General features: G+C 47.3%; 1 protein-coding gene across 33 annotated transcripts in view; it reads left to right on the forward strand.

The window, feature by feature from the left end:
• Positions 1 to 22,868, forward strand: part of LOC101748867 (zonadhesin-like) — a 140,607-nt gene that overhangs the window by 58,778 nt on the left and 58,961 nt on the right. For 27 of the 33 annotated variants that reach the window (XM_025143347.3, XM_025143348.3, XM_040652136.1 and 24 more), the window contains 35 exons: positions 377 to 610; positions 1,057 to 1,154; positions 1,781 to 1,958; positions 2,428 to 2,655; positions 2,845 to 2,940; positions 3,097 to 3,270; positions 3,957 to 4,112; positions 4,922 to 5,042; positions 5,431 to 5,645; positions 6,183 to 6,434; positions 6,523 to 6,714; positions 8,454 to 8,603; positions 8,749 to 8,852; positions 9,353 to 9,570; positions 10,845 to 11,065; positions 11,262 to 11,408; positions 11,848 to 12,012; positions 12,243 to 12,394; positions 12,599 to 12,767; positions 13,008 to 13,116; positions 13,626 to 13,771; positions 14,078 to 14,203; positions 14,533 to 14,712; positions 14,879 to 15,103; positions 15,617 to 15,743; positions 16,065 to 16,264; positions 16,972 to 17,202; positions 18,084 to 18,229; positions 18,764 to 18,891; positions 19,733 to 19,862; positions 20,195 to 20,327; positions 20,796 to 20,948; positions 21,355 to 21,481; positions 21,684 to 21,895; positions 22,627 to 22,789. In XM_025143347.3, the coding sequence (XP_024999115.2) occupies positions 377 to 610; positions 1,057 to 1,154; positions 1,781 to 1,958; positions 2,428 to 2,655; positions 2,845 to 2,940; positions 3,097 to 3,270; positions 3,957 to 4,112; positions 4,922 to 5,042; positions 5,431 to 5,645; positions 6,183 to 6,434; positions 6,523 to 6,714; positions 8,454 to 8,603; positions 8,749 to 8,852; positions 9,353 to 9,570; positions 10,845 to 11,065; positions 11,262 to 11,408; positions 11,848 to 12,012; positions 12,243 to 12,394; positions 12,599 to 12,767; positions 13,008 to 13,116; positions 13,626 to 13,771; positions 14,078 to 14,203; positions 14,533 to 14,712; positions 14,879 to 15,103; positions 15,617 to 15,743; positions 16,065 to 16,264; positions 16,972 to 17,202; positions 18,084 to 18,229; positions 18,764 to 18,891; positions 19,733 to 19,862; positions 20,195 to 20,327; positions 20,796 to 20,948; positions 21,355 to 21,481; positions 21,684 to 21,895; positions 22,627 to 22,789 (5,806 nt within the window). Of the gene's footprint in view, positions 1 to 376; positions 611 to 1,056; positions 1,155 to 1,780; positions 1,959 to 2,427; positions 2,656 to 2,844; positions 2,941 to 3,096; positions 3,271 to 3,956; positions 4,113 to 4,921; positions 5,043 to 5,430; positions 5,646 to 6,182; positions 6,435 to 6,522; positions 6,715 to 8,453; positions 8,604 to 8,748; positions 8,853 to 9,352; positions 9,571 to 10,844; positions 11,066 to 11,261; positions 11,409 to 11,847; positions 12,013 to 12,242; positions 12,395 to 12,598; positions 12,768 to 13,007; positions 13,117 to 13,625; positions 13,772 to 14,077; positions 14,204 to 14,532; positions 14,713 to 14,878; positions 15,104 to 15,616; positions 15,744 to 16,064; positions 16,265 to 16,971; positions 17,203 to 18,083; positions 18,230 to 18,763; positions 18,892 to 19,732; positions 19,863 to 20,194; positions 20,328 to 20,795; positions 20,949 to 21,354; positions 21,482 to 21,683; positions 21,896 to 22,626; positions 22,790 to 22,868 lie in introns of those variants that run through there. The other 6 variants (XM_015298149.3, XM_015298141.3, XM_040652133.1 and 3 more) reach the window with 6 other exon arrangements.

Raw genomic sequence — 22,868 nt, forward strand, 5'->3', positions numbered from 1 at the left:
TGTGTGCAGCAATGCACTGTTTGATGCAAATGTGACGTTAGCATGAGATTTGTGCCACCCTTAGGTTGGGAAGCTCAGCAAAGCCCCTCACCTAGACCCTCTCATCAGGGGAGGGGAGAGAGAGGTCAGATTATTCTTCTAAGTACAGATATCTGTTTGGTACAAATCACATCATGGGCCTAGATGAATAACTTAGATCAACAATTTAATTTCATTAAACCTGCTGTGGCTAGACATCATCTGCTGGTTGTTGTTTGCCCAAATCATGGAAGATCTTTTTGCTCTTCGTTGCACATATTTACATGTTTGTAGCTTGTCCTCTGTCATGTTTACATTGTTTTCTCCCAGTATTAACAGCAGTGCGTTGCTTTCTCAGGGCACTACTGTGCACTCGCAGGGCAGGCACGTGTTACAGGGCCCTGTCTGGCTGGATTCTACTGCAGTGGAGGCTCTTCTAGTCCAATGCCCACAGATGGTCTCCTGGGGGATGTGTGCCCAAAGGGAACATACTGCCCTATGGGCACTGCCTTCCCGCAGCCATGCCCTCCTGGTTATTATAGCAACTCAACAGGGAATACTGGCATTGAGGACTGCCTTCTGTGTGATGCAGGTACAGCACTGAGTGAAAGGACTAGGGGGATTCCAGCCAAACACCAGCATTTTTAGGGCTCCTGAGAAACTCTGTGGTTCTGGAGCAGGTGATCATGCACATCTGTTTTCCTGGAGGGAGATATGAAGTAAAACAGAGATGAAATCTGCCACTTACCCCTGTAAGAGCATACTAACAGCGAGGTGCATATTTCTGTGCTATGATCTTCACTTTCCACCTTTCCTCTCGAAGCTTTCCTGCTTTGGGATAATACAAAGTGCAGTTTGTTCAGGCATGTAAGCTCTGTGCTGCAGCTGTTCTCTTGTTGTCATGTCTCAAAACATCTTCAGGAGAATAAGTGTGGGTGACATCAAACCTGATGGTTGGGGTGATTTTTCTCATTTACATTTCCCTGTTGGTCTTGTCTGACCAATGTCATTATGGTGCTTTTGTGGTCCCTCCTTCAGGGTATTTCTGCAGTGGGACTGGGCTTTTATCTCCAACTGGATTGTGTGAAGGTGGATTCTACTGCAGTGGAGGAGCCATTTCTCCTCAACCTCCCAGGGTAAGTTGCTCTTGTGCTGTAAACATGGCAAACATGGTATCTGAACTGAACACTGTTAGGTCACTGTATTTCTTTTGGCTCAGTTCAAACTCTAAGTTACTGTGTTATCTGCTGTGTTAGGTGCGTCTGGTTTATTGGTAGTGAGAGGGGCTAGCAATGGCAAAATACACCTGGCCAAAACCATCTCTATCTTTGCATATTGATGCTGCAAAGCAGAGCAGAATGCCATATTGCATAAAAAGTACAGAGGTTCATTAGTGCGTGAGTTAAAGTAGAATATTGCATCTGCCTGCCCTCCTCCTGAGCAAAATACACAGAACTTTTGCAGATCATAACAAGACAGTGGGTTTATGCCACAGCTCTCTGAGGACCACAAATGAAGAGGAAAAGGGTGATGCCAGCTTCCAAACGCCCAGCCCAGTAGGATTTGTTATGTGCAGAGTTCTGATCTCTTAGCTTGGATAAGGATGTGTGCAACCTGAAAGACTAAGTGATGAATGCAGGCTTCCATGCTGTGTGTCCAGTGCTCTTCACTATAAGAATCTGACCATCCTTTTTGTGAGGCTGCCCTCTGTTTGTGAACTGTATAGGAAGACTTTGTTTAACAGTGGTGGTGTTCCTCAAAGGTAACAGTGAGTGGAGGACCGTGCCCACCTGGACATTACTGTGTAGCGGGGAGCAGCAGAGCCCAGCCTTGTCCTGCAGGGAGTTACAGCCCATCCTGGAGTATGGTGCAGTGTTTGGAGTGCCCAGAAGGTTTTTACTGTGAGACTGCTTCCACAAACTACACAGATTGCCCTGCAGGTGGGTCTGATGGTACCTACTTGCTCGTTCTGGGAACTCATAAGGATTAGCAGATGCTCTTATAGCTGCTTGGAGTGAGTTCAACATTGGACTGTGTTGCATGAATCACAGGTCTCCTCTGCTGGTCCTTGGTCAAAGCACTTAACCTCTTTGTGATTCAGTTCCCCTGTCTGAGTAGACAGAGACTACGGAGACTTTTATAACATACTTTGAGGTCTCATTAAAAAAAAAAAATGGTTGCTGTTAAAAGTATTGCTAATCCTCAACTCTGATCAACTTCATTTTATGCTGATGTGACGCAGATGTCATCCAGCTGTGACAAATCGCAAGACAGGCCCACTGTCATAGCTTGGCTCCTGTCTCCCTCAGAAACAGATGAAGAGGGTTCTGTGTGCCCAGGCTGGGAGGTTCTTCTCAGGCTGTTACCAGCATGCACTGACCTTATTGAAACCTGCCTCTTCTCTCCTAGGTCACTACTGCCCCAGGAATACCAAATTTGCCACTCAGTATCCTTGTCCTCCTGGAACGTACAGTGATGCTTTAAATATCTGGGATGCTTCCAAGTGCCAGCTGTGTCCTCCTGGAAGGGTCTGTTCCAAGCCAGGCCTAGCAAGACCAGATGGACTGTGCATGCCTGGATGGTTTTGTCCACCTGGATCCATGTCAAGCAAGCCAATGTTTCCTGGAAATCACTCAGGTATGATAAAGTGTAATAATGATTATCATTGTAGCAGCGGTGGAGTGGAGTCACCTAGAGGACTCACGTGGCTTGCTTTCCCTTGCTGCTTTCTTGAATGGAGTGCTCTAGTTCTGTTCTTAGCACTTTGGGTAAGATGGACCCCTTGCAATTTTTCTGCTTCACCTCAGCCTCCGTTCTTTCCATTAGTGGGCATGGCAGCTCCAGCGTCTGGATCTTCTGGGCAGTGCCAAGCAGGAGCCTTTTGTCCTGTTGGTTCATTTCTTCCTATTCCCTGCACTCCAGGTAGGAAAAGCATCTTTGTCCCTGCACAGATTGCTTTGTTTCATAGTACTGTCTTCAGTTTTGCTATGATCACTAGGCAATCCCAGTCTCGTGCTGTTTGTGTTTGCATTCTGATGCCTCTCAGATGGAGGGCTGTGCTTCTATCCCCTGCATCAGGTATGTACTGTGCAACTGCAGAGCTTTCAGCTCCATCAGGTCCCTGTGATGCTGGCTTCTACTGCACAGGAGGCTCCGTGCTGCCAAACCCCATGGATGGAGCAGTGGGGAACATTTGTCCTCGAGGCCACTTCTGTCCTGCAGGGAGTTCTTCTCCATCTCCCTGTCCCCGAGGTAGGCTTGACAGCAGCTGCTGCATGCCATCATTTCTCTTACCAGCGCTGAGTGGGTTGCTGAGCTCATCTGAGTCTGTGCCATTGTTTTGCAGCCCCTTGTTATTTTGCACTGAAGCGTGCCTTTATGTTCCCCAAGGGGCAGCTGCTGTCAGCATGAAATCTTAGCTGCTAATCTGCTGCTGTTGTATTGGAAGCATCAGTCCTAAATTCAGACAGTAATTGCACAACTGCCTCTGGAGCCTCAGTCTGTGGCATACATGCTGCTGTGCAGCTGTCAGGGGGATGCTCTTTGCTGAGCATTCCTGAAGGAAAGGTCGCATAGCAGCAGTGGGCTGTGCACGTGTAAGAGTCTCTGCTGCCCTCTCTGCAGTCAGAGCCATCCTTTAACATCGCCATTAATGAGACTACCAATTAAGTTAAAGGAGAAAGGCTTTTAGATGATCATTTCTTTCCTGGGTAAAATCTACAGGTAGGTTAAGCATGTGATTGCACTGCTCAGCCTAGACAAGGAAGAAATAGGAATTCACCTCAACCAGCACCCATAACCAGCCTTCCACAGACCTCCCTCACAGGAGCACTGCCATTTACTAACCAGCAACCAGTTACTCTGCAAGGATTTTCTCTCCATATCCACTTCCAACGGTACTGAGGATGATGGGAGTGTGTGCTTTTGGTGTCTTTCAGGCTCCTTTCTGGCTCATCGTGGTGGCCAGTCAGCACAGGACTGCCAGGCCTGCTTCCCAGGGTGGTTCTGTTCTGAGTATGGTCAGAGCTCCCCAGAAGGTCTGTGTAAGGAGGGCTGGTTCTGCCCGGAGGGTTCTGCATCTGGGCAGCATTCAGGTAGGAAATCTTAGAGGTCCTTCTTCATCTACAGGAGTCACAGTAGGAAGGTGGCCTTAATCTGTTCCCCGTAAGGCTGGAAGTTACTTCTATAAACTTCTGGCTGTTTAGATTTCTAGAAAATGTTGTCCAAAAGTTCCATCCAGTAATGCAGTTGTAGTGGTCAACTATAAGAGGAGGATGGACCTCGTTTACTGGGATTTTACTAGGACAAAAAACGAGCTGAACAAATATCTCAAGAGGTCTTTATTCCTTGTTGTATTTTCAGCTTTGCTAGAAAGAGCTGCTCAGTGAGAACGTGATGTGAGGATGTCTGTTGTTCATTGGGTAAAGGTGGTATGGGGATACATGCTAACTGAAACCCCGCTGTGTCAGGAGCATTCAGACAGCTCTGTGAAAAGCAACAGGGAGGTTGCAGCCAACTGAGCTTTCTAAAAGCTTTGGAGGGCAACAAGTCCGCAGAGTTGTTGGGTTAAAAGCCTGCTTTGGTGATATGTGATGGTGGTGGTCAGAGTGTGCTGCTGCTACCGCTCAGATCTACATTTAGCAAAGCTTTTAATGCAGGGTAAGGAGCTGATCTTTAAGTCTTTTTTTTTTCCATGCTCTTTTCAGTGGTGCCCAGCAGGGCAACAGGCACAGCTCCCTCCCAGCCCCTACAATTGTGTGTGTAAAACACCGGCAGTTCCATCTGAATACATACAAATTCTTTATCTTAAATCTTCCAGTTCTAGATTTGTGGTGATGGCTCTTCCAATGACCCTGGGCATGAGCAGAACAATTATAAGTATCCCTTCTTTATTTCCATCTAGATTATTTATGCCCCGTGGGTCACTATTGCCCCACTGGCAGCCCTGAGCCCATACCCTGCCCTTCTGGAAAATACCAGGACCAGGCTGGTAAAAGCCAGTGTGAAACGTGCCCAGCAGGAATGTAAGTGAAATGGACCTGCTGCTTCATTTTGATGCTTTGCTTGCCTATTCACATGTGTATTTCCATCTGCCTTAGGCAGCTGCACTGTGTTGTTTCTTTTGATACACATGGCTGGGTTTTTTCTTCGTGCTTTTGTATTACCTTTCCCTTTATGATGGTGTTTTCTGTACTGCAACCTGTGCTACAGAAGGTCCATCCTAGCAGGTGAATCTGCTGGGGAAGGCAGTGTTCCTGACAGGTTCCATCTCAGCTCTCTGTATCATTTCAAGCAATTTGCTTTCCTTTTCTTGTCTTCTCAGACTATCACCATTGTGCAGAAGGTGTTTCTTAATCCCTTAGAACAAAGGGAGAGCATGGACTGAGGCAGTGCTTGGGTTTCTTTCTGTAGGTTCTGTGCCCTAGAAGACCATCCATCCGGTCTGCATAACAACTCACACGGAGTGAGCAAACCCATGGTCTGTCCAGCAGGATATTACTGCCTCCCGGGCACAAAAGCTGGCAATGAGTACCCGTGCCCAGTGGGGACTTACAGTAACAAAACTGGACTGAGAAACCCTAGAGAGTGCTTGCCTTGTCCTGGAGGCACATTTTGTGCCAGTGCAGGTAAGGACTACGTGTGGATTAAATACATTTCCATGCTGTGTTATATCTATATTTAAGTTCCACTGATAGATAAAGTTTTCATCTGCATGCACTTCATATGACTCCTAAGGAGTGTTTGCAGTGACATCTGGGAGCTGTTGAGTGGTAATTGCTTATGGTCATTACAAAGATGTAAATCTATCTTCTGCAAGTTTAAAGAGGTGGATTAAGGTGGGTGTATTGGAGAAGATTATTGAACCAAAAGCCAAGTTGCTGAGGCTCTAGGAGTCATTTGTCATCGTTTTCTCTTCGTGGAGAAATGGGTGCACAGTCTTGGTCAGCATCTTCTGTAAGGTGATCTAGAATGTTTAGGCCTTTAGCTGTCTGATAGTGTGAGAAAACGTGGAGCCTGCAGATGTAGCTTTTAGTTAACAAATGTAACCACAAGTCAGGAGATGCTGAATTCATTGTGCTGACAAGGCTTGCCTGCTTTGTTTAGTCCAGAAGCTGTGACTTATGTAACACTAGCTTATTTGACTTTATATTCCTTCTTTTTAGGACTCGTTTCCCCAAGTGGTCCTTGTTTGCCTGGGTATTACTGCACTCTAAAGGCACATGTTCCCAATCCTGCCAACGATGCCACTGGTGGCCTTTGCCCAGCAGGCCATTATTGCCCAGCAGGCAGCAGCGAGCCACAGCCGTGTCCCTCTGGCATGTTTTTGCCTCAGTCTGGGATGGCTTACCATAATGCCTGTCTGCCCTGCCCAGGAGGGAAGTTCTGCCAAGGAGAGGCCTTGATGAGTGTTTCTGGTGTGTACTGACTGAATTAAGCATCTTTAATTTAAGTGTTCTAATGTTTTCTGGATGCTCAACCCTAACGCAGAAGCTTTTCTTGCAGGCTTGTGTTCTGCTGGCTATTTCTGTGATGGTGAATCCACACGGCCAGACCATAAGCAGTGTCCCCCTGGTTTTTACTGTCCCAAAGGCTCTGAATCCCCAGTTCCTTGCAGCCCTGGTCACTTCAACTCCGAGAGAGGAAAGTGGCAGCCAGCAGACTGTCAGCTCTGCCCAGCTGGATATTTCTGCAATGGTGAGTGCTGATGTATTTGAGAAGTGGGGTTTGCACGATGTGAAGTGGGGTGAGGTAGGTACATTCTACAGCTTTATTCCTTACAACCTGTCCTTAGAGGAGGAGCCAACTCCTGATATGCCACACTTTTTCTTTGGTAGAACATTCACCAAGCATAAACACCGCATCTTATTTCACTTCCAACACTTCCTTGGGGTTTTCCATAGCACCCAGAACACCACTTGCTGTTCTATATCATCTTTGTTCCTTGGCTCTGACACCCTTTCTAAGTGTCTTACAAGAATTCAGCCTCTCTGGGAAACAAAGCAGCCTGGCAGACAGGTTACTTGGTGCTGGCTTTCAGCCAGGGTCCCTGCTTTGAGACAGCTGCTCTGGGGTCCTCACAGTGTCTGCACAATGTGTGTTTACTCCCCCCATAACGCTGAAGTATTTGAGGTCACACTGGTGCTAACAGATTCACCTGCCCCTTCCTTGAGACAAAGAGGCTTTTCCTTTCTCAGGTGGGAAACTGAAGTAGGAGAGAGGGAAAGGCTTGGCTGAACTCCCACAAGTTTATAGCAGAGCTGGAACCATAAGCAAGGCTTCCAGAAGTCCAATTGCACGTGGAAGCCCACGTTTCCCACATGCATATAATTCAAAATTGCCTTTCCTTTGTACTAAGATGTTCTTTGTCTGAGGCTGAACTTTGGGGAACACGTTCTTTCTGATATTGGTGACAAGTGAATGATGAAGGGGGTTGTGCTTTCAGGAGATAAGGGTTTTCTTTTGTCTTTGATCTGAGAAAGGAAGGGGAAAGGCTGCGCTTTCAAAGTTGCAGGACTGGGCAAAATCGCTTCCAAAGGAGCATGTTCTGCAGGGTACTGCTGCCTGCCTGGCCAGGCTTCAGCTACTCTCACTCCCTATCACTGCCCATGAGGCTGCTAGTGTCCCAAGGGATCTGCCTTTCCTATGCCCTGTGAGAATGGGACCTATCAGTCATGGGAGGAGAGGGACTTGGAGAGTCTCTGTCCGGGCTAACAAAAGTAGGGCTGTGTACTGAGATAAAAATGGATTTTGTGTCACTGTGAGCCGAGTCTCACTGAGACTTAGCAGGACAAAAAGGATTTTGGATGCCATAGCTTCCTTATTTCTGTTAAGGTTCTACTAAGTCAGTGTTGGATGGGAGAAGACAAACAGAAGCATCAGTATCTGCCAAGAGCGGAAGCCAAAACAGGATTCTAAGACTATGGAGTTGTTGAAAGAGTAAGCCAGAAGCCAAATCTTTCTCCTCTTTGGGGCAAAGAAACCTAATGCCCAGGAAAGTACAAGGGAGCTATTTCTGTCTAGCAGCTCGTGTGTGCTACAGAAAACACAAGAGATACAGCTGCACAGATGTGATTCTGTTCCCTAGTTGGGGTTTCTCGAATGAAACTTCAGACAGCTCCTTTGTAGACATCTGTACCTGAGCTAGTTTTTTGTACTCCTTCTGTAGTCAGTGGCAAGAGGCACTTCAGGGCTGCAATTTGTCTCTCTTATTTTAGTTGTCTGCCTTTGGATGAGATGAATTGCACTTGAAGCGCAGTTCCTCTGGAAGTGCTGTTTCTCTCCAGTTACTGCAACGCGAATCTGAACAACTACATCAGAAGTACACACAATGAATCCCACGTCGTGGGTTTAGCTTGAATATGTTGATGGAGAATGACACTGCTTGTCGTGTCTTGTAATGTTTCCTGAGCAAGATGCTGCTTTTCATATCCTAGGTTCTGGAGCACGCACTCCTGAGCTGTGCCCTGCTGGGTACTTCTGTCTGCCAGGTACCAACTTCAGTACAGAGCATCCATGTCCAAAGGGTACCTTTGGCCCCAGGACTGGTGCCACCAGCGACTCTGACTGTGAGCCCTGCCCAGCAGGTAAGGAAGGACTTGGCACAAAAAAAACCTGAGGGCATACGTGGAAAGGTGGAGGAAAACATGACTTCTCCTTTCAGGTTATTGACTCCTTTGCTTATCTTCTGTGCTGGCCATTTCAATGAGATCACTTTTCTGTTTGTTTTAGGCATGTATTGCTCAGCACCAGGTCTTTCACAGCCCTCTGGATTTTGCTATTCAGGTTATCATTGTGCCAAGGGAGCCATCAGCCCAACCCCTTTCAAACACAGGGTGAGTGAGCGCTGGCAAACAGCACAGTAAACCTTGCATCCTGAGGACAAGGACTGGGGCAATCACCATGTCATGGCTTCTGGTGTCATGTTTTCCAAGCCTTACTGCTTTGCACAGCATTGCTCTTCCCCACTGCTGCTGCCCTGGGTAGCTTCTCAGATGGACTGACATGCTGCTCTTAATCTCTGCTGGAATATCTTGCAGCCTGCTAACAAGTGATGGCCAGACATCCATTTCTGTAGATATCACTGGAGTGTGCCTGTCTCAGGTCTCTTCCACACAATGAGAACAGTGACTGGGTAGCTGTGGCTCAGCAACCAGCACTTCCAGTGCCCTTTTTGTGCCGGCTATGGTCTGCGTTTAGTTTCAGTGGCAGAAAACTTGAAGGATTCACCCTTTCCAGAACGTGTCTCTGTAGTATTTTGGGCCAAATCATGTTTTGATAACACTTTTTTTTTCCTCTTTGTTTCTGTTTGTTTGTTTCTTCTTTCCTCCTGCAGGTGGAATTTGCTGGCCCAGTGTTGCCTGGTAATGATATCTGTCCTGCAGGGCATTTCTGCCCCAATGGAACCGAGAATCCCATGCCCTGCCCTCCTGGGTCCTTCTCTGCTGCCAGGGGCCTGCAGGCAGAAGAGCAGTGCCAGCCCTGCCCCGCTGGCCGATATTGCAGCAGGGCAGGATTGTTTGATCTGGCTCAGACATCGCTGTGTAATGCAGGGTGCGGTGGGACCGTCACTTGTTAGTGGGAAAATACAGCTGGCAGGATTGCTCTGTAGGCTGGAGCAGAGGGGCGTCCAAACTAAACACTGGGCCTGAATGTATCTTGCCCAGTCCCTTGTGTGCAAATATTTACAGTCAAAAATAACTAAACTGCAAAGAGTTTGCTCTGAGCCCTCTAGGTTATGTGCTGATATACAGCATCTCTTTGGTGGTCCTGGCACGTGCTTCAGAGCCAGTTCTCCCTATACATTTGCCTTACGTTCTCCCTCAGCCTTCTACATAGTCTTTCACTGCTTTTACTGTAGGTTTAGTTAATTACACGCCCTTTATTTACCATAAACACGCTTGCTGCCAATTTGCATGCTTTTTTCCCCCTCTGTTTTCTCTCTGCTCCCACCAGGTGGTGCAATAAGCAGCGACAAGGAAGCAATGCCGGCCTGCATCAGCCCAACAGCAAAGCGCTGTCAGCACTATTTGCCCATCTCAGGAGTGCCTCGTAGCAAGAGGCCACAGAAGCTCAGTTCCTTTAATCTGCGAAGGGAAAGCTTAGAAGTGATCTCACCGCAGTGCACGTAACAGGATTTAGTAGGGAAAGATTTCTGATAGCTGACAGCTCTTGAATCTGCTGGAGAAGATCACAACTGCTGCGCAGTATTGTTGTGGGCTTTGCTTCTGAGTGAACAAATGCTGACAGGCAGCCTTGCTGTCCTTTTGCTTGATGCTGCTCCTTTAGCAGTCCTTGCCTTAAGGACTGCGAATTGCTTCTTTGCTGCATCCACGGGATGCAATGGGATGGCTTTCAATTCCTTCCTGCTTCATTTACAGAAATGATGGTTCTTTTGTATTCCCTCATCCTTCTTGTGGGAAGTGGTAAAGGGAGAAGTAACGTAGCAATAGGTGACATTAATGCAGGGGCCAATGAGAGGATTGAAGACAAAAGGAAACTAAGCAAAAACACTTGGGCTTTGTACTTTTGAAGTAAACAATACACTTAATTTTTTTTTAAGACTTTTCTTTTTTTTACCAGAATGAGAATCCCTTCCAGACAGCTTAGTGGGGAAGAAGAAAAGAGGATTCTACAAGGATTTTCAAATGGGTATTAAATTGCTAAGTTAGGGCATGGGAGGAACAACTGTTAGCCCAGCTGAAATAGAATGCATCTTTAAGGGGGTGTTTCTTAACTTGGTGACCTTTGGTTAGTGCTCCCCATGTCTGTTGTTCCTGAACAGGGCTGTGGGCCCGTGGTTCCAGCACAGAATTCTCTTCTTATAGGTACGTTTGTCTGGAAGGAAGCTCTGCTCCCTGTCCTTCTGATGGGGTTTATGGATACAGATGTCCTAGTGGCTTCTACTGTCCTGCTGGCACTGGGCTAGAACTGCCCTGTGAGCCTGGCACCTTCAGCCCTATGCCTGGGGCGAGTGCTTGCCTCCCTTGCCCAGCTGGAATGGCCTGCAGCCATGCAGCCACTGCAGAACCACTCAGCTGCCCCAGAGGTAAGCGATAACGTGCCACAAAACCCTTGGCATGCAATCAGAAGTGTGTTGGGTGCCTGCATACCTCTTTATTTCTGGCCATAGCAGTATGGGATATGGGAATGGGCTATTTGCAGTTGGATAGAGCGAGATCAGCATTCCTGCTTGTTCCTCCTTTCTTTTCTGAGCAGTGCCTCATTCGCCTCTCACTTTACAGGTTACTATTGTCCAGCTAGGACTGCTGCTCCCCTGCCGTGCCCCGAGGGGACGCTGAATACCATGGAGGGGGCATTGGCCCCCACTGCTTGCAAGCTATGTCCAGTGGGGATGTACTGTAGAGGAGATGCTAATTGGGAACCTGATGGTGAGTTTAAGAGCTCTTCTTTCTGTCCACTTAAATATCTCCCCTACCCCATTTTTGTTTGTGCAGAGTAGCTGTTGCTTGGCTAAAATGCAAAGGCTAGGCATATGAGCAGAAGAAAGGCAGAACTCTTTCCACAGAAAGAAGTTTATCCACAGAATCTGTGAACAAGTTAGAGACTTAAGAATGATTAAAAAAAAAAAAAAAAAAAATACCAGATGAGGTCAGTGCATGTGAAGAAGGGAGGTGATGGAGGCCACAAATGATGGGGGAGGAGGAGAAGCAAACCAAAATGGTGCAGGATATCAGTAGAGCTATAAAATGGGCCCAGGATAGGATTCAGCTTCTCTTTTCTGAGATCTGCCTACTTCTCGTGCTTTAAGGAGATGCTTCCATCCTTTCCAATGACCATCTCGTTGCCCTCTCTGCTCTCCCATGGCAGGTCTGTGTTCAGCTGGGTACTACTGTGAAGGAGGAGCCACTGATGCAGTTCCACGTGGGACGCCGGCGTTCCCACTCAGTGGGCCCTGCCCACTTGGACATTATTGTCCAGAGGGCACTCCTTTTCCAGTTGCCTGCCCAGTTGGGACCCTGAACAACAGCACAGGTGAGTGTGACTTCACCAACAGGTTTCTCTCGTAGCCTACAGCAGTGGGGGGCTTTGCTACTGGTGGCCAAGGTGATGGGTTTTCCCTTGGTCACTGAAAGATAATTGTATACTCAGCCAAGGCTGAGCCATGTCTGTGTTTTCAGTGCAAATAGGTGGTTACACCACTGTGACTGACGCAGGGGATGCCTCCATGTTTTCTGCCACTGGCTTTGAGTTTTTGTTTTTAGGTGGTACCTCCCCTGAGAGCTGTGTGCCGTGTTATCCTGGGTCTTTCTGTGCTAGCGTTGGTTTGAGTTCCCCAACAGGGCCTTGTACTGAGGGATTTTACTGCCCAGCAAACTTCAGCTCCATCAGCCCCACAGCATTTCTCTGCCCTAAGGTACGGCTCAGTGACATCAGGGCAGTGAAAGAGGTGGGTCAGCTCTGGGCGGGTGTTTTCCTCTGTGGTAAAGCCTCCTACAGGCCTGATTGAAATGGTGATTATATTCGTAGGGAATATTGCTTTGGTAATGCTGGAGTTCACCCTTTACACAGAACCTAAGTTTATGGCAGTATCCGTGGGATATTCCTTTATCATTGCCAGGGTCACTTCTGCCGGTCAGGAGCAGCCCACCCAACACCATGCCCTGCTGGGGAATACCAGCCAGCCAGGGGCTCTGCGTCCTGCATTCCATGCCAGAGGGGGTTCTACTGCCAGGAGCTGGTGGCTGGGGACCCCAGGAGCTGCCCACCACATACGTACTGCCCTCCAGGTATGCTGAAACTGGCACACCAGCTATGCCAAGGACTCAAACCCTGTGTGCCTCGTCGTCATGCCAGAGTTGTACAGACCCATTGTCATCCCTGTAGGCCAGGGAATGAGGAAGTGGCAACGAACCTTGCATTGTGCTGCCTTGCTTCTTGGGAAGTGTTTGTTACTCTGATATGGTTGTAGGGTCATGTCAGATCATAAGGTCTTCCTAGGATGTTCTATTTTGTGTTCTCCCTGTCAGGCACACAGTTTCCTCAGGCATGTCCTGAAGGCACCTTTACTCCTCCAAATATGACTGGCCTCTGGAATGAGAAGCAATGCCTGCCTTGCTTACCTGGTCACTACTGCAGGTAATGACCATTCATTTATATCTTTTTTCTACTGCCTCCTAAGCAGCTCAGCATCCTTGTTTTATGCTGATCAGTCAACACTAAATTCTTCCTAGCTTGTCTACCATCTCTGTCTTAAAGAAAGTAAGTGTAATCCCAGGTACAGCTTTTGGGTACAGAGCCATGAACTTGGAGAGCTATTACAAAGCAGTCTGACATTGTCATGGTATTACAAAGGAGTGTCTAAAGGAGATAGGTAGGCAGTGATTGTGAAAACATGGAAATAATCCAGGAAGTTCAGCCCAGTGGAAAGTTGTTCACAATTTTATCTAAAGCAGTTTGCCCCCATGTTCATGGAGTTTGAACTCAAAATTGTTTGGCTTGCTTCAGTCATCTGTGTGTTTTTCTAAGTGGGTAAAAAAAAATGGGTCTATTTTTATCTCTCTTATCAGTGTAACCACTGCTCTGCTTCTGCACCAAATCTTTATCAGCAGGTCTTATGTAAATTCTTCTGGCTCTCTCTGCTCCAGGCGTGGACAGCTAGTGGGGAAATGTGCTGCTGGATACTTCTGCCTTGCTGGGAGCTCTCAGCCTACTCCACAGGGCCCTGGCTTTTCCTGGCGCTTTCTGTCTGGATGTCAATGGGGTCAGGCATGTGCTGGGCTGTGTCCTGCAGGTGAGAATGTTTGGAAGTGTCATAAGTATATGTAGAGAGTTGCTTCTGACCCAGTAGAGAACATCTGTGATCTTGCATAATATATTACGATACCCACTTAGAGGTTGTCATGCTCATTGGCATCATCTGCTTTTACATCTTTTGACCAGAGAAGTTGGCTCAATGAAATATGCCACCTTAAATCTGTGGTGCCAGACTGCTGGTCCGGAAATGTCTGAAGGCTGTTGATTTGGCTGTCAATAGACAAAGATATCCCAACAGCTGTTGGGATTTTTACTTTCATCCCTTCCCCATCTATTTCTGCAGGTTTCTACTGCCTGGAGGGTTCTGAGTTACCTATACCGTGTCCTGCCAATACTATTAGGGATGTTCCAGGGGCTGGGCAGAAGGAAGACTGCCTGCCCTGTCCACCAGGCCACTGGTGCAAAGCAGGTTGGAGTCTGGGATAATAGCGAGGGGAGGGAATGAGAGTTTCTTTGCGTGTATACTCTGTTCAGACTAACTTTGGTATCAGACATTACACTGTGGATCAGTCCTTGCCATGGGACATGCTGTCTGTGATTCTGGAGTCAGTGTCCAAATAGCTCTGTGTTCCACCTGTCAGAAGGAGGGATTTGAGCTGTCTTTGTTTCTTGAATTGTGGGTGTAGATGGTACTCTTACATACAGTGGCTTAGGAAGGACCCAGGTTGGATGCAGAAGAAAGGTGTTGCAATCACAGTGAAGAGGTGGCTCCTTAAAGCTGAATTTTCTGTTTGTTAGGGGACTCAGAGGCCTCTCCATGCCCCTCAGGACACTATTGCTATGGAAGTAATGGCAGTGACCAAGACAGCCTGTTGGCACCACAGAAATGCCCTCCGTATACTTACCGCAAGCTCCCAGGAGCTCAGAGCCTGACAGATTGCCAGCCATGTCCTCCAGGCTATCACTGCCCTCTATCAGGTAAGCACCAGGTGAAATCAAATGCTTTCCCACCACTGGAGCTGATTACAAAACTCCCTGAGATGATATAGAAAGGGAGGGGAAACATTCATAGTGTGCTTAGAGCTCTTCTCTAAAACCCCTCCTGGCCTTTCAGCCTCCCTTTCTTCACTTCTCTTCCTAACAGGTCTAACCAGTTTTGAGGATTACCCATGCCCACTGGGATACTGGTGTCCTGGTAAAGGGGATGCTTTCTTTTGTCCACCTGGCACTTCCAGGGTACAGCCTGGTGCAAAATCATTGGAAGAGTGTGATCCCTGCTCAGCTGGCTTCTACTGCCCAGACCCAGCACAGACAGGGCTACCTAACACCCAAGGATTACCTTGTGAACCTGGCTATGAGTGCCCAGCAGGTGACATAATCATGTTCTTTTAGTTTATTTCTAGCTGTATAAGCCCAGACAAGTGAAGAGTGCACAGCAGGCAGAGCCATGACGTGCAGCAATGATTAGAGCCCTATTCTTGCAGCTGCCCTTGGTTCAAGTGGCCACTGGTGGTGTGGCTTTAGAAGTGGATTTCGTAACCTGAAGTCTCTTCCTGGCTTTTGGCCTTTGAATTCCTATCTCCTCTTTCTCTGGCCTCCCTTCTTGTCCTTGGTTAGCTGGGTTTCCAAAAGGAGGTGGTCTGGGCCTGAAAAAGGAGCAGATATCTTCTATTACCCAGAGCTTAGATATTCAGGTGTATTAGCATTTCTTGCTTAACAGCAAATTGGTTCTCTATGTCCTTTTGTGAGCAATAGGAAAAGTGGAGTTTTTATGGACAGTGACGTTTAATGAAGCCCTCTTGCTCACTCTCTCCCCAGCACGTTCTCTCCTGTTCTGAGAGTGTCACATACATCAGTCACTGATTCCTCTTTTTTCCACCAGGTTCAGTCCATCCAAAGCCTTGCAGGCCAGGCTCATACTGCAGTGCTCGCACAGCCGTGCCCTCCATGTGCCCTGCTGGCTATTACTGTCCCGAAGGCTCATCAACATACAATAGCCCTGAGCAGCTGTGAGTATTAGCATGGCTGGTGGAGCCAGCTTTGAGGGATTTGTTTTAAACTCTGAACGTTGTGAAATCTGTCTGTGATAAAACCAGAGTCACTGCTTCAACCACAGTCTGTGTGCACTGTACAAAAGTAAAGGTATCTTCATAATCACAGCTATGGATCTGGTGACTGCTAAGGCTGCTGGATAGTAGGATGGGTTATTAGTTGTACCACATAGCCTGAGCCTGGAACCAGATGAGAATCACTTTTAACTTTGCACTGGTGGTTGATTCCAGAAGTCAGAACGTCTTCAGAGATCTTTTCTTCCCTGTTCTGCCTTCCAGATGTGTGTTTCCCTATTACTGTCCCCTGGGCACTGCCCGCCCTCTGCCCTGTGAAGGAGGATACATGGCCATCAGCTCGCCTGGGCCAAGGGATTCCTTTGAGAAGTTCTGCAGAATCTGTGATGCAGGCAGCTATCGTAATGACTCTTCCATCTCTGCTCCCTGTCAGCCCTGCCCGGCAGGCTTCATCTGCCCACAAGGTAAATGTGGCTGCTATGGAGAAGTTGTGCAAGAAATAGCTTCGGTGGTAACCAGAAAGTTCTGTGTGGGCAAAGCTCTCAATCCCCTACGGTTTTAAATCCCTGACGTGGGTTGGTTGGTGGAGCATTTCTTCTGGTAGGTTGTTAGAAATGAGAGAAATACATCAAAGGTGGTTTGGATCTTCTTGTCCTTTCTCTCAGGGGATGACTTTGGAGGCCCCCGCAAGCACTATTTCCTCTAATTCTGTGACTCAGCTGTAAGGCCAGGAGTTAATATGTTGGAGTGTGAATGTAGGTGTTCAAACTTTGCTGTGTGACAGCCAGTGTTGCATGGATCCTGCTGGGTTAGGAGGTAGGAGGAACCTGTTTACAAGCATTTGAAGGTCTCCACTCACTGAGCTCCTCTGTTAAGTGCAGTTATGTGTGATCTGGTGCTGTAAAGCATGGGGAGGGATCATGGCTATCCAGCTGAGCCACTGGATGTGTCCAGTCAAACAACTGGGAGAAATGGATTTAGATGTTTATGTATGAATAGGTTAATTTGGAACATGTTGGATGTTGGTTAATTTTACATATCCATGCATATGTGTTTATATGTATTTGCGTGTACATCTATGAAAGTGCGTGTATAATTGGATCAAATAAGTGACTTTCTGCCTGTTATAACACTTGCTCAGTTTCATAAGCAGTGTCTGTGTCTGAGACAGCCCCACCACCTTCTGTAGGCAGTGAGACTTACCACAAGAAGCCTTGTCCCATTGGCTATTACTGCCCTCCCCTGGCATCTGCCCCTCTTCCCTGTCCCCCGGGGACCCGTGGGAGCAACAACTTGGCCAAGGATATAGAAGATTGTCAGGCCTGTCCTGCTGGCACATTCAATCACCTTCCTGCTCAGGCTGCCTGTTTTCCCTGTGGCAGCTCCTCTTCATCGCAGCCGGGTGAGTTGCTGTTTTTGAGCAAAGCTTTGCCTGCAGTTGAGAGAGCCTAACAGAATTACCTGCAAATGTGATTTTTCTCACATGCTTCCCCAATGGACTGCGAGCTGTGGGATCTTTGTGATGCTGTGTGTGCTAACAACACCCACCTGCTCTTCTGTCCTGCTTAGAGGATGGAAGATTCCATTTTCGAAGTTGTATTTTGTTCTCCTGTACTCTGCTAGCCAAGGGGTTTTGATCTCCACTCCTTCAAAGGAAGGAAGAGATGAGCAGCCCTACTAATTCTTGCTCTGTCATTGCCTTGAAAGCAGTGGAGTGCTTTTGCCTTGAACTGCAGAACTTGCTGTAAGTGCAGCTGTGATTTTGAGACAAAACCGGGCAGTGTAACTATGGCTAGCAGGGACTGATAAAGCAGGAAAAGACTGGAAAAGGGGAGGGTGAGAAGCTAAGTACAGTAGAGAGTGTGGTACTCTTCCAACATCTCAAGTGAAGTGGGTTTAATAGTGTTAAAGCACAAAGCCACTGCAAAGAGGGGCTCAGCAGCCTTGACTGACTGAGTCCTTATCCTATCCCAGTGGCTTAACGTATCAGTTAGTGGAGGGTTTGTCAAAATGCCACTGCTCCAAATTCCTAGATGGGTCTTTCTGCACTTGTTTCTAAATGAATGCTTTCAAAATGGTGTAATGACTGTGTTGATAGAGCAAAAGGTAGATTGGCTCAGTTCTGCTGTGATGGTGGGCAAGCAAACTCCAGGTGTGCCACTACAAGCAGTGTGATTTGGTCAGAGAGCGCTCAGCACTGAAAGTGCTCCTTTACTGTGAGCACAGGTTTTGCCAGCTGTATTCTCTACCTTGATTTCCACTCTAAATCCATCCTCCTCTCAGGTGCTACCAGCTGTACCTGCCATGGGCTGAACCGGGCTTTCCAGCACTCAGATGCCTCCTGTGTCTGCCAGGCAGGTTATGTTTACTATGATGAGCGAAGCAAGGAAAACTCTGACAGCAACAGTGACCAGGACTGCCGACCTCAGGTAAACCTTGGCTCCAAAATGAAGTTGTTGCATGACATGTGGGGGTGGGAGTAGTTCAGTGCTTTGGGCACTGCCTCAGCATCTGTGAGCAATTGCAGCTCAGATCACTGAACTGCTGCAGACACAAGTGAGTGCTTCAGCTGCTTTGTTTGATAGCCGTGACCCTTGTGGCATAGTGTCACTTGTCTCCTTTCATGGAATCTTGCAAAGCTAAATTCAATAAGGGCCAGAGGGAAAAGATATTTCTATGCAAAGATGATGGGGAGCAGCTAAAGCATCTCAGGTGACTGATGCAGGAATTTAAGCCTCCATATTTTCAATGTGGAATTCTTCATTAGGGCTGGTTGAGGAGTTTGGATGGGGAGTGAACTTGTCCTGATGTCTTCCAGTGCTTTTCAGGTTGTCACTTAATGCGACAAGGGGCCATTACTGTTATGTTGTGTGTCGGTGACAAGTGGAGAATTTTAGGGGTGCTGCTTCTCTGCTGAAACCCTTGAGCTTGTGTGACACAGATTGGATGTGCTGGTTTTCCAGGTGGATGAGCTTTGTGCTCCTGGAGAGGTCCGTTTAGCATCTACCCGCCGGTGTGTTTTTCCTGAGCAATACGACTGCTCCCCATCTTGTGGGCCTGCAGGCGGAGAGGTTAATGCAGAGCTGGGCATGTAAGTCTCAGCAGCCTCTCATTAAGGAACACTTCACAATTAGTTCTGACTGGCTAAGTTGCTGGTCCCGTGGGGTCATTTCAGGGTAGGACTTTGGGAGGTGCTTTTGAGAAACTTTCCATTGCTGGAGCTGCTGTGTGTGGAAATACTGGCCTTCAGCCCTTGTTCGCTGGCCTCATTCCTCAACCTGTGTTTTTAAAATTACCTGGGGATTTTTGTGTGTTTGGGTGGAGGCAATAGAATGGACACTGGGTGAAAAGCTAGGGCTGGACAAAGCTCAAGTTCCCTGAGGGAGACCTTTCCACATACCTCATGTTGAGCCCCCCTCAAGTTTTAGGACAGAAATTAGTCCTAAATCCCACCTTTTCAATGCTTCTGTCAGCACTAATGTTTGTCATACTCTTTTTCCTCTCTGTGGATCTCTTCCTGGCATGGATAGCACAGAAATCTAGTGGATTAAAACTGTGTTGTCACTTTCAACCAGTTTCTGAAAACACAACTCTGGGAAGAACGTGTACTCTGCTCCAATACTGACTCTGACCTCTGTTAGAGAACAACAGAGGTCTATAGGAGCATGGTGTATCACATTTTGGCCTGTTGTGTGGTCCTTAGGTTAAGGAAGAAGCATTGAAAAGCAGCTACAGTACTGGATGAGCTGGACTGTGAGTTTGGCCCACCCTATTTACCATGAATATAGAGTAGCCCATTCATTGTATGGATTGTAAGTAAGATTGAGGCTAGCTTGACCCTCAATATGTTGTAGCTTACTCATTGTAAACAACAATATGTTGTTGTTTACTCATGGATTGTAAATAATCAGAACCTTTTCTTTGTTGTACAGATGTCACTGCAAGCAGTACATCTCTGCTGAGGAGCTCTGTGACCAAATGTGTTTGCTGAAAGCCCCACGGATCTCCTTGGGGTTTGGCATCAAGAGAGAGCTGCTTCTGAAGATGGATGAAGGAGTCAGGGTACGTGTGGATGAGGGAACTGCTCTCTCATCACATGAGCCTGTAGAGAACCCTTATAGATTGCATTTAGATAAAGGGACCCTGGGGACTGATGTTACAGAAGTATACAAAGCTGTAAGCAGAGAGAAAGGAGTCTTACCACGTCTCATAACCTGGAGTACTGACCAGGCAGGAGATGGGCACGTTAATGAGAAATGATGGTTCCTGAGCTGTGTGGCAAAAAGCCTCACTAGAGCAGTGTTGCACAGCTGATGGTAATGGTGATTACAAAGCAGGGTTTGAGTCCAGGCTTGCTTGTACCGGTGATCGGTGTTCCCTTTTCCTTTTAATAGGAAGTGACAAATGTTTTGGGCCCAGATGAACACGTGCAGAAGAGCCAGAGGGTGCATTTGGTTCTGTTTAATCCCAGTGGAGTGCTGGGCTTCATTGTCTCCAGCACGGATGTCTTGGATGCATTTCTCTCAGGTAAGGCTTGAGAACACCTTGGGATGAGCCTAATTCCCAGCCAGGCTAAGCTGTCAACTACCTTTCAAGTCATCACAACAAGTGGGCAGCAGGTTGGCACAAAGGGAATTCAGAGTTAGACAGCCCAAACTATTTACAAAGTGGAGAGGGATCTCTTTCTTTCTGGGAGTAAACAACAGGGATCTTCACTGCTGTACAGTTGGCTCCCTGGGGAAGGTCAAATTAAGATGATTTTGGCCTTCCAAGGAACTAAAAGATATCTCCCTTTGGTGGCCAGTCTGTCAGTTTGCATGTGCTAGCTCTCGATTCCAGTTGTTCCCAATGCATGGTAATGTCATTTAGAATAGAACTTGGACTGCTGAGCTGAAATCACTTACAGATGTGAAATGAAGTTCTGCATTGCCAAGGGTTGGGTGCTTTCACATGCAGCTCCTTTACTTGCTATTTTTTTGTTGTTGCCTGTGGCAGGAGATTTTTCATCAGATCAGTTGGTGCAGAAAGGTCATCGAGTCCAGAGGGCTTTCTTCAAAGGTATCCATGCCTTGCCCCTTGTCCCTAACCCAGTGGTATGTTTGGAAGCAGGAGACACAATCCTTTTCCAGCTTAGCATCAATTCTCACAGTGAGTGTTGTGTGGGTAAATACATAAAAATACAAAATGCTCTTTGCTGATATGTATATGTGTCCAGACGTGTTTGGAGCAATGACTGTGCATTTGGTAGTACTGCATGTACGAGCACATTCCTTCACCTCCCAGTCACCCTTGCCTTCAAGGGATTCATGATCTTTAGTCTGACTCTGCCAGTGACTCATCTGATGTCTTTTACATTTTGGCTGGATTTCTGTAGACTACAGATAATATAGTTCCCCTGTTAGAAGAGCAGTGTGTTTGCTGGGGAGTAATGCGCCCTTCAAATAAATGAGTTGACACTGTAGGGCTCTGTAAAATAAATGCAATCTGAAGCCAGCATCAGCTCTCCTAACTGAAGTGGGTCAGAGTTGCTGACATTGTGCCAAACTGTTCCCAGATCGTGCATCCAGCCACTACCCTGTTTATCAGAAGCAGCATCTTTATAACAGCAACCCTAGCTGGGATTATGGACCCTTCCGAAGGCTGGACCACCTCATCCAGGAGACTCACCTCAACATCTCCTGGTAACATCTGGTGTGGCTGATACTGTGTGTACTAGGTGCAGAACTTGGGAGCAAGTCTTCCACTGAATCACTAAGTCCTTGGCAGTGAATAGCATGTGAAAATGCAGGAGTACGGTGTGTTCAAGTCCATGTATTCAGCTGTCATCCCTGCTGTAAGCTGAAGGACACTTAGATCAATTGGTGCCTTCCTTCTCCCTTTTAGGTTTGCCCATGTTTTCCTGGAGTCTGGGACGTATGTATTCAGGGATAGGACCATTGAGGAGCACTTTCTGATTGTGACTGTGAATGAAGCAAGCGTGGGCTGTGACCCCAGAGACGTGTCCTTCCAGCCCTCTTCTCTGTTCCAGCTGGCCAGACATGGGATTTTGAAGCAACAGGAGTTGAACTTAGCTCCTGACTGGGCTTCCATCATAGGTACAGCCAAAATGCTGTAATATCTTGAACTCTGATGCTTAGCCATAGCCTTTGTTGTACCTGTTTGGGTGTGTTTAAACCAGCGTTTATTTAGAAATACCATCAAACCACTGTCTATGTCATTTTCAGTCTGTTTCCCCTGTGGAGTTTCCCTTTCCAAAGGTCACTGCTCTCTAGCCAAGAACCTGCTTGTGTAGGAGCCATAGGGGGAGAGAAGGAGCAGTTACATTTCTACCCACACCCTGCTTGAAGAATTCAAGTAATTGAGAGCTTTGTTTCCCTTGGCATGAAAGCAGAAAGTGTATGTTTCCATGATAAACTAAACAGGAATTAAATGCATCATTTAAAAGTTCACTGAAGGCTAACCACAAGGGCAGTTAAGGTCTTTTCCCAAAGCCCTATCTCTCTGTAAGTGCTCTGCCCATGCCAGTCTCTTGTCCTTCACTCAGAGGACAGAAAAACAGTAGAATTGATGTAATGATTTGCAGGCGTGAGTTTGGTTCTATCACCTTCAGATGCGTGCACTTGAAACCGCTTTGTCTCCTTGCTCACATGCAGCAGATCAAGGAGGGAAGGAGCAGAAGCCCATGTACCGAAGATGAAAGTTGTTATAAATGTCTGGTTTCTGGGGGAAGGAGAGCACTGAGTAAAAGTGTAAGGGGAGACCGTGCTATTGATGCACACTGCTTCCTGTGCTTCTCACTTCTTGCCATCCCTCTTGGCTTTCCCAGCGGTGCTCTTCATTCTGGGCTTCCTAATTGTGATGCTGACAACCCTGGCTATTGTGCTGCAGCCCACTGTCCCCATCCTTAGTCCCCTGAGGAGCTGGAAGCCTCGATGGAGAAGCCTAGGTGAGCCACACATCCCACCAGAGTGCATCCTTCTAAAAGAAAGGTGAGCTGCCTTAGCATGGTGGATAATGAGGAGTTTGGACCTTGATAGTACAGTCATGTCCTATTGCAGTTACTGTGTG

This window comes from Gallus gallus, chromosome 24 (genome assembly GCF_016699485.2).
Source record: "Gallus gallus isolate bGalGal1 chromosome 24, bGalGal1.mat.broiler.GRCg7b, whole genome shotgun sequence".
Classification (NCBI taxonomy): domain Eukaryota; kingdom Metazoa; phylum Chordata; class Aves; order Galliformes; family Phasianidae; genus Gallus; species Gallus gallus.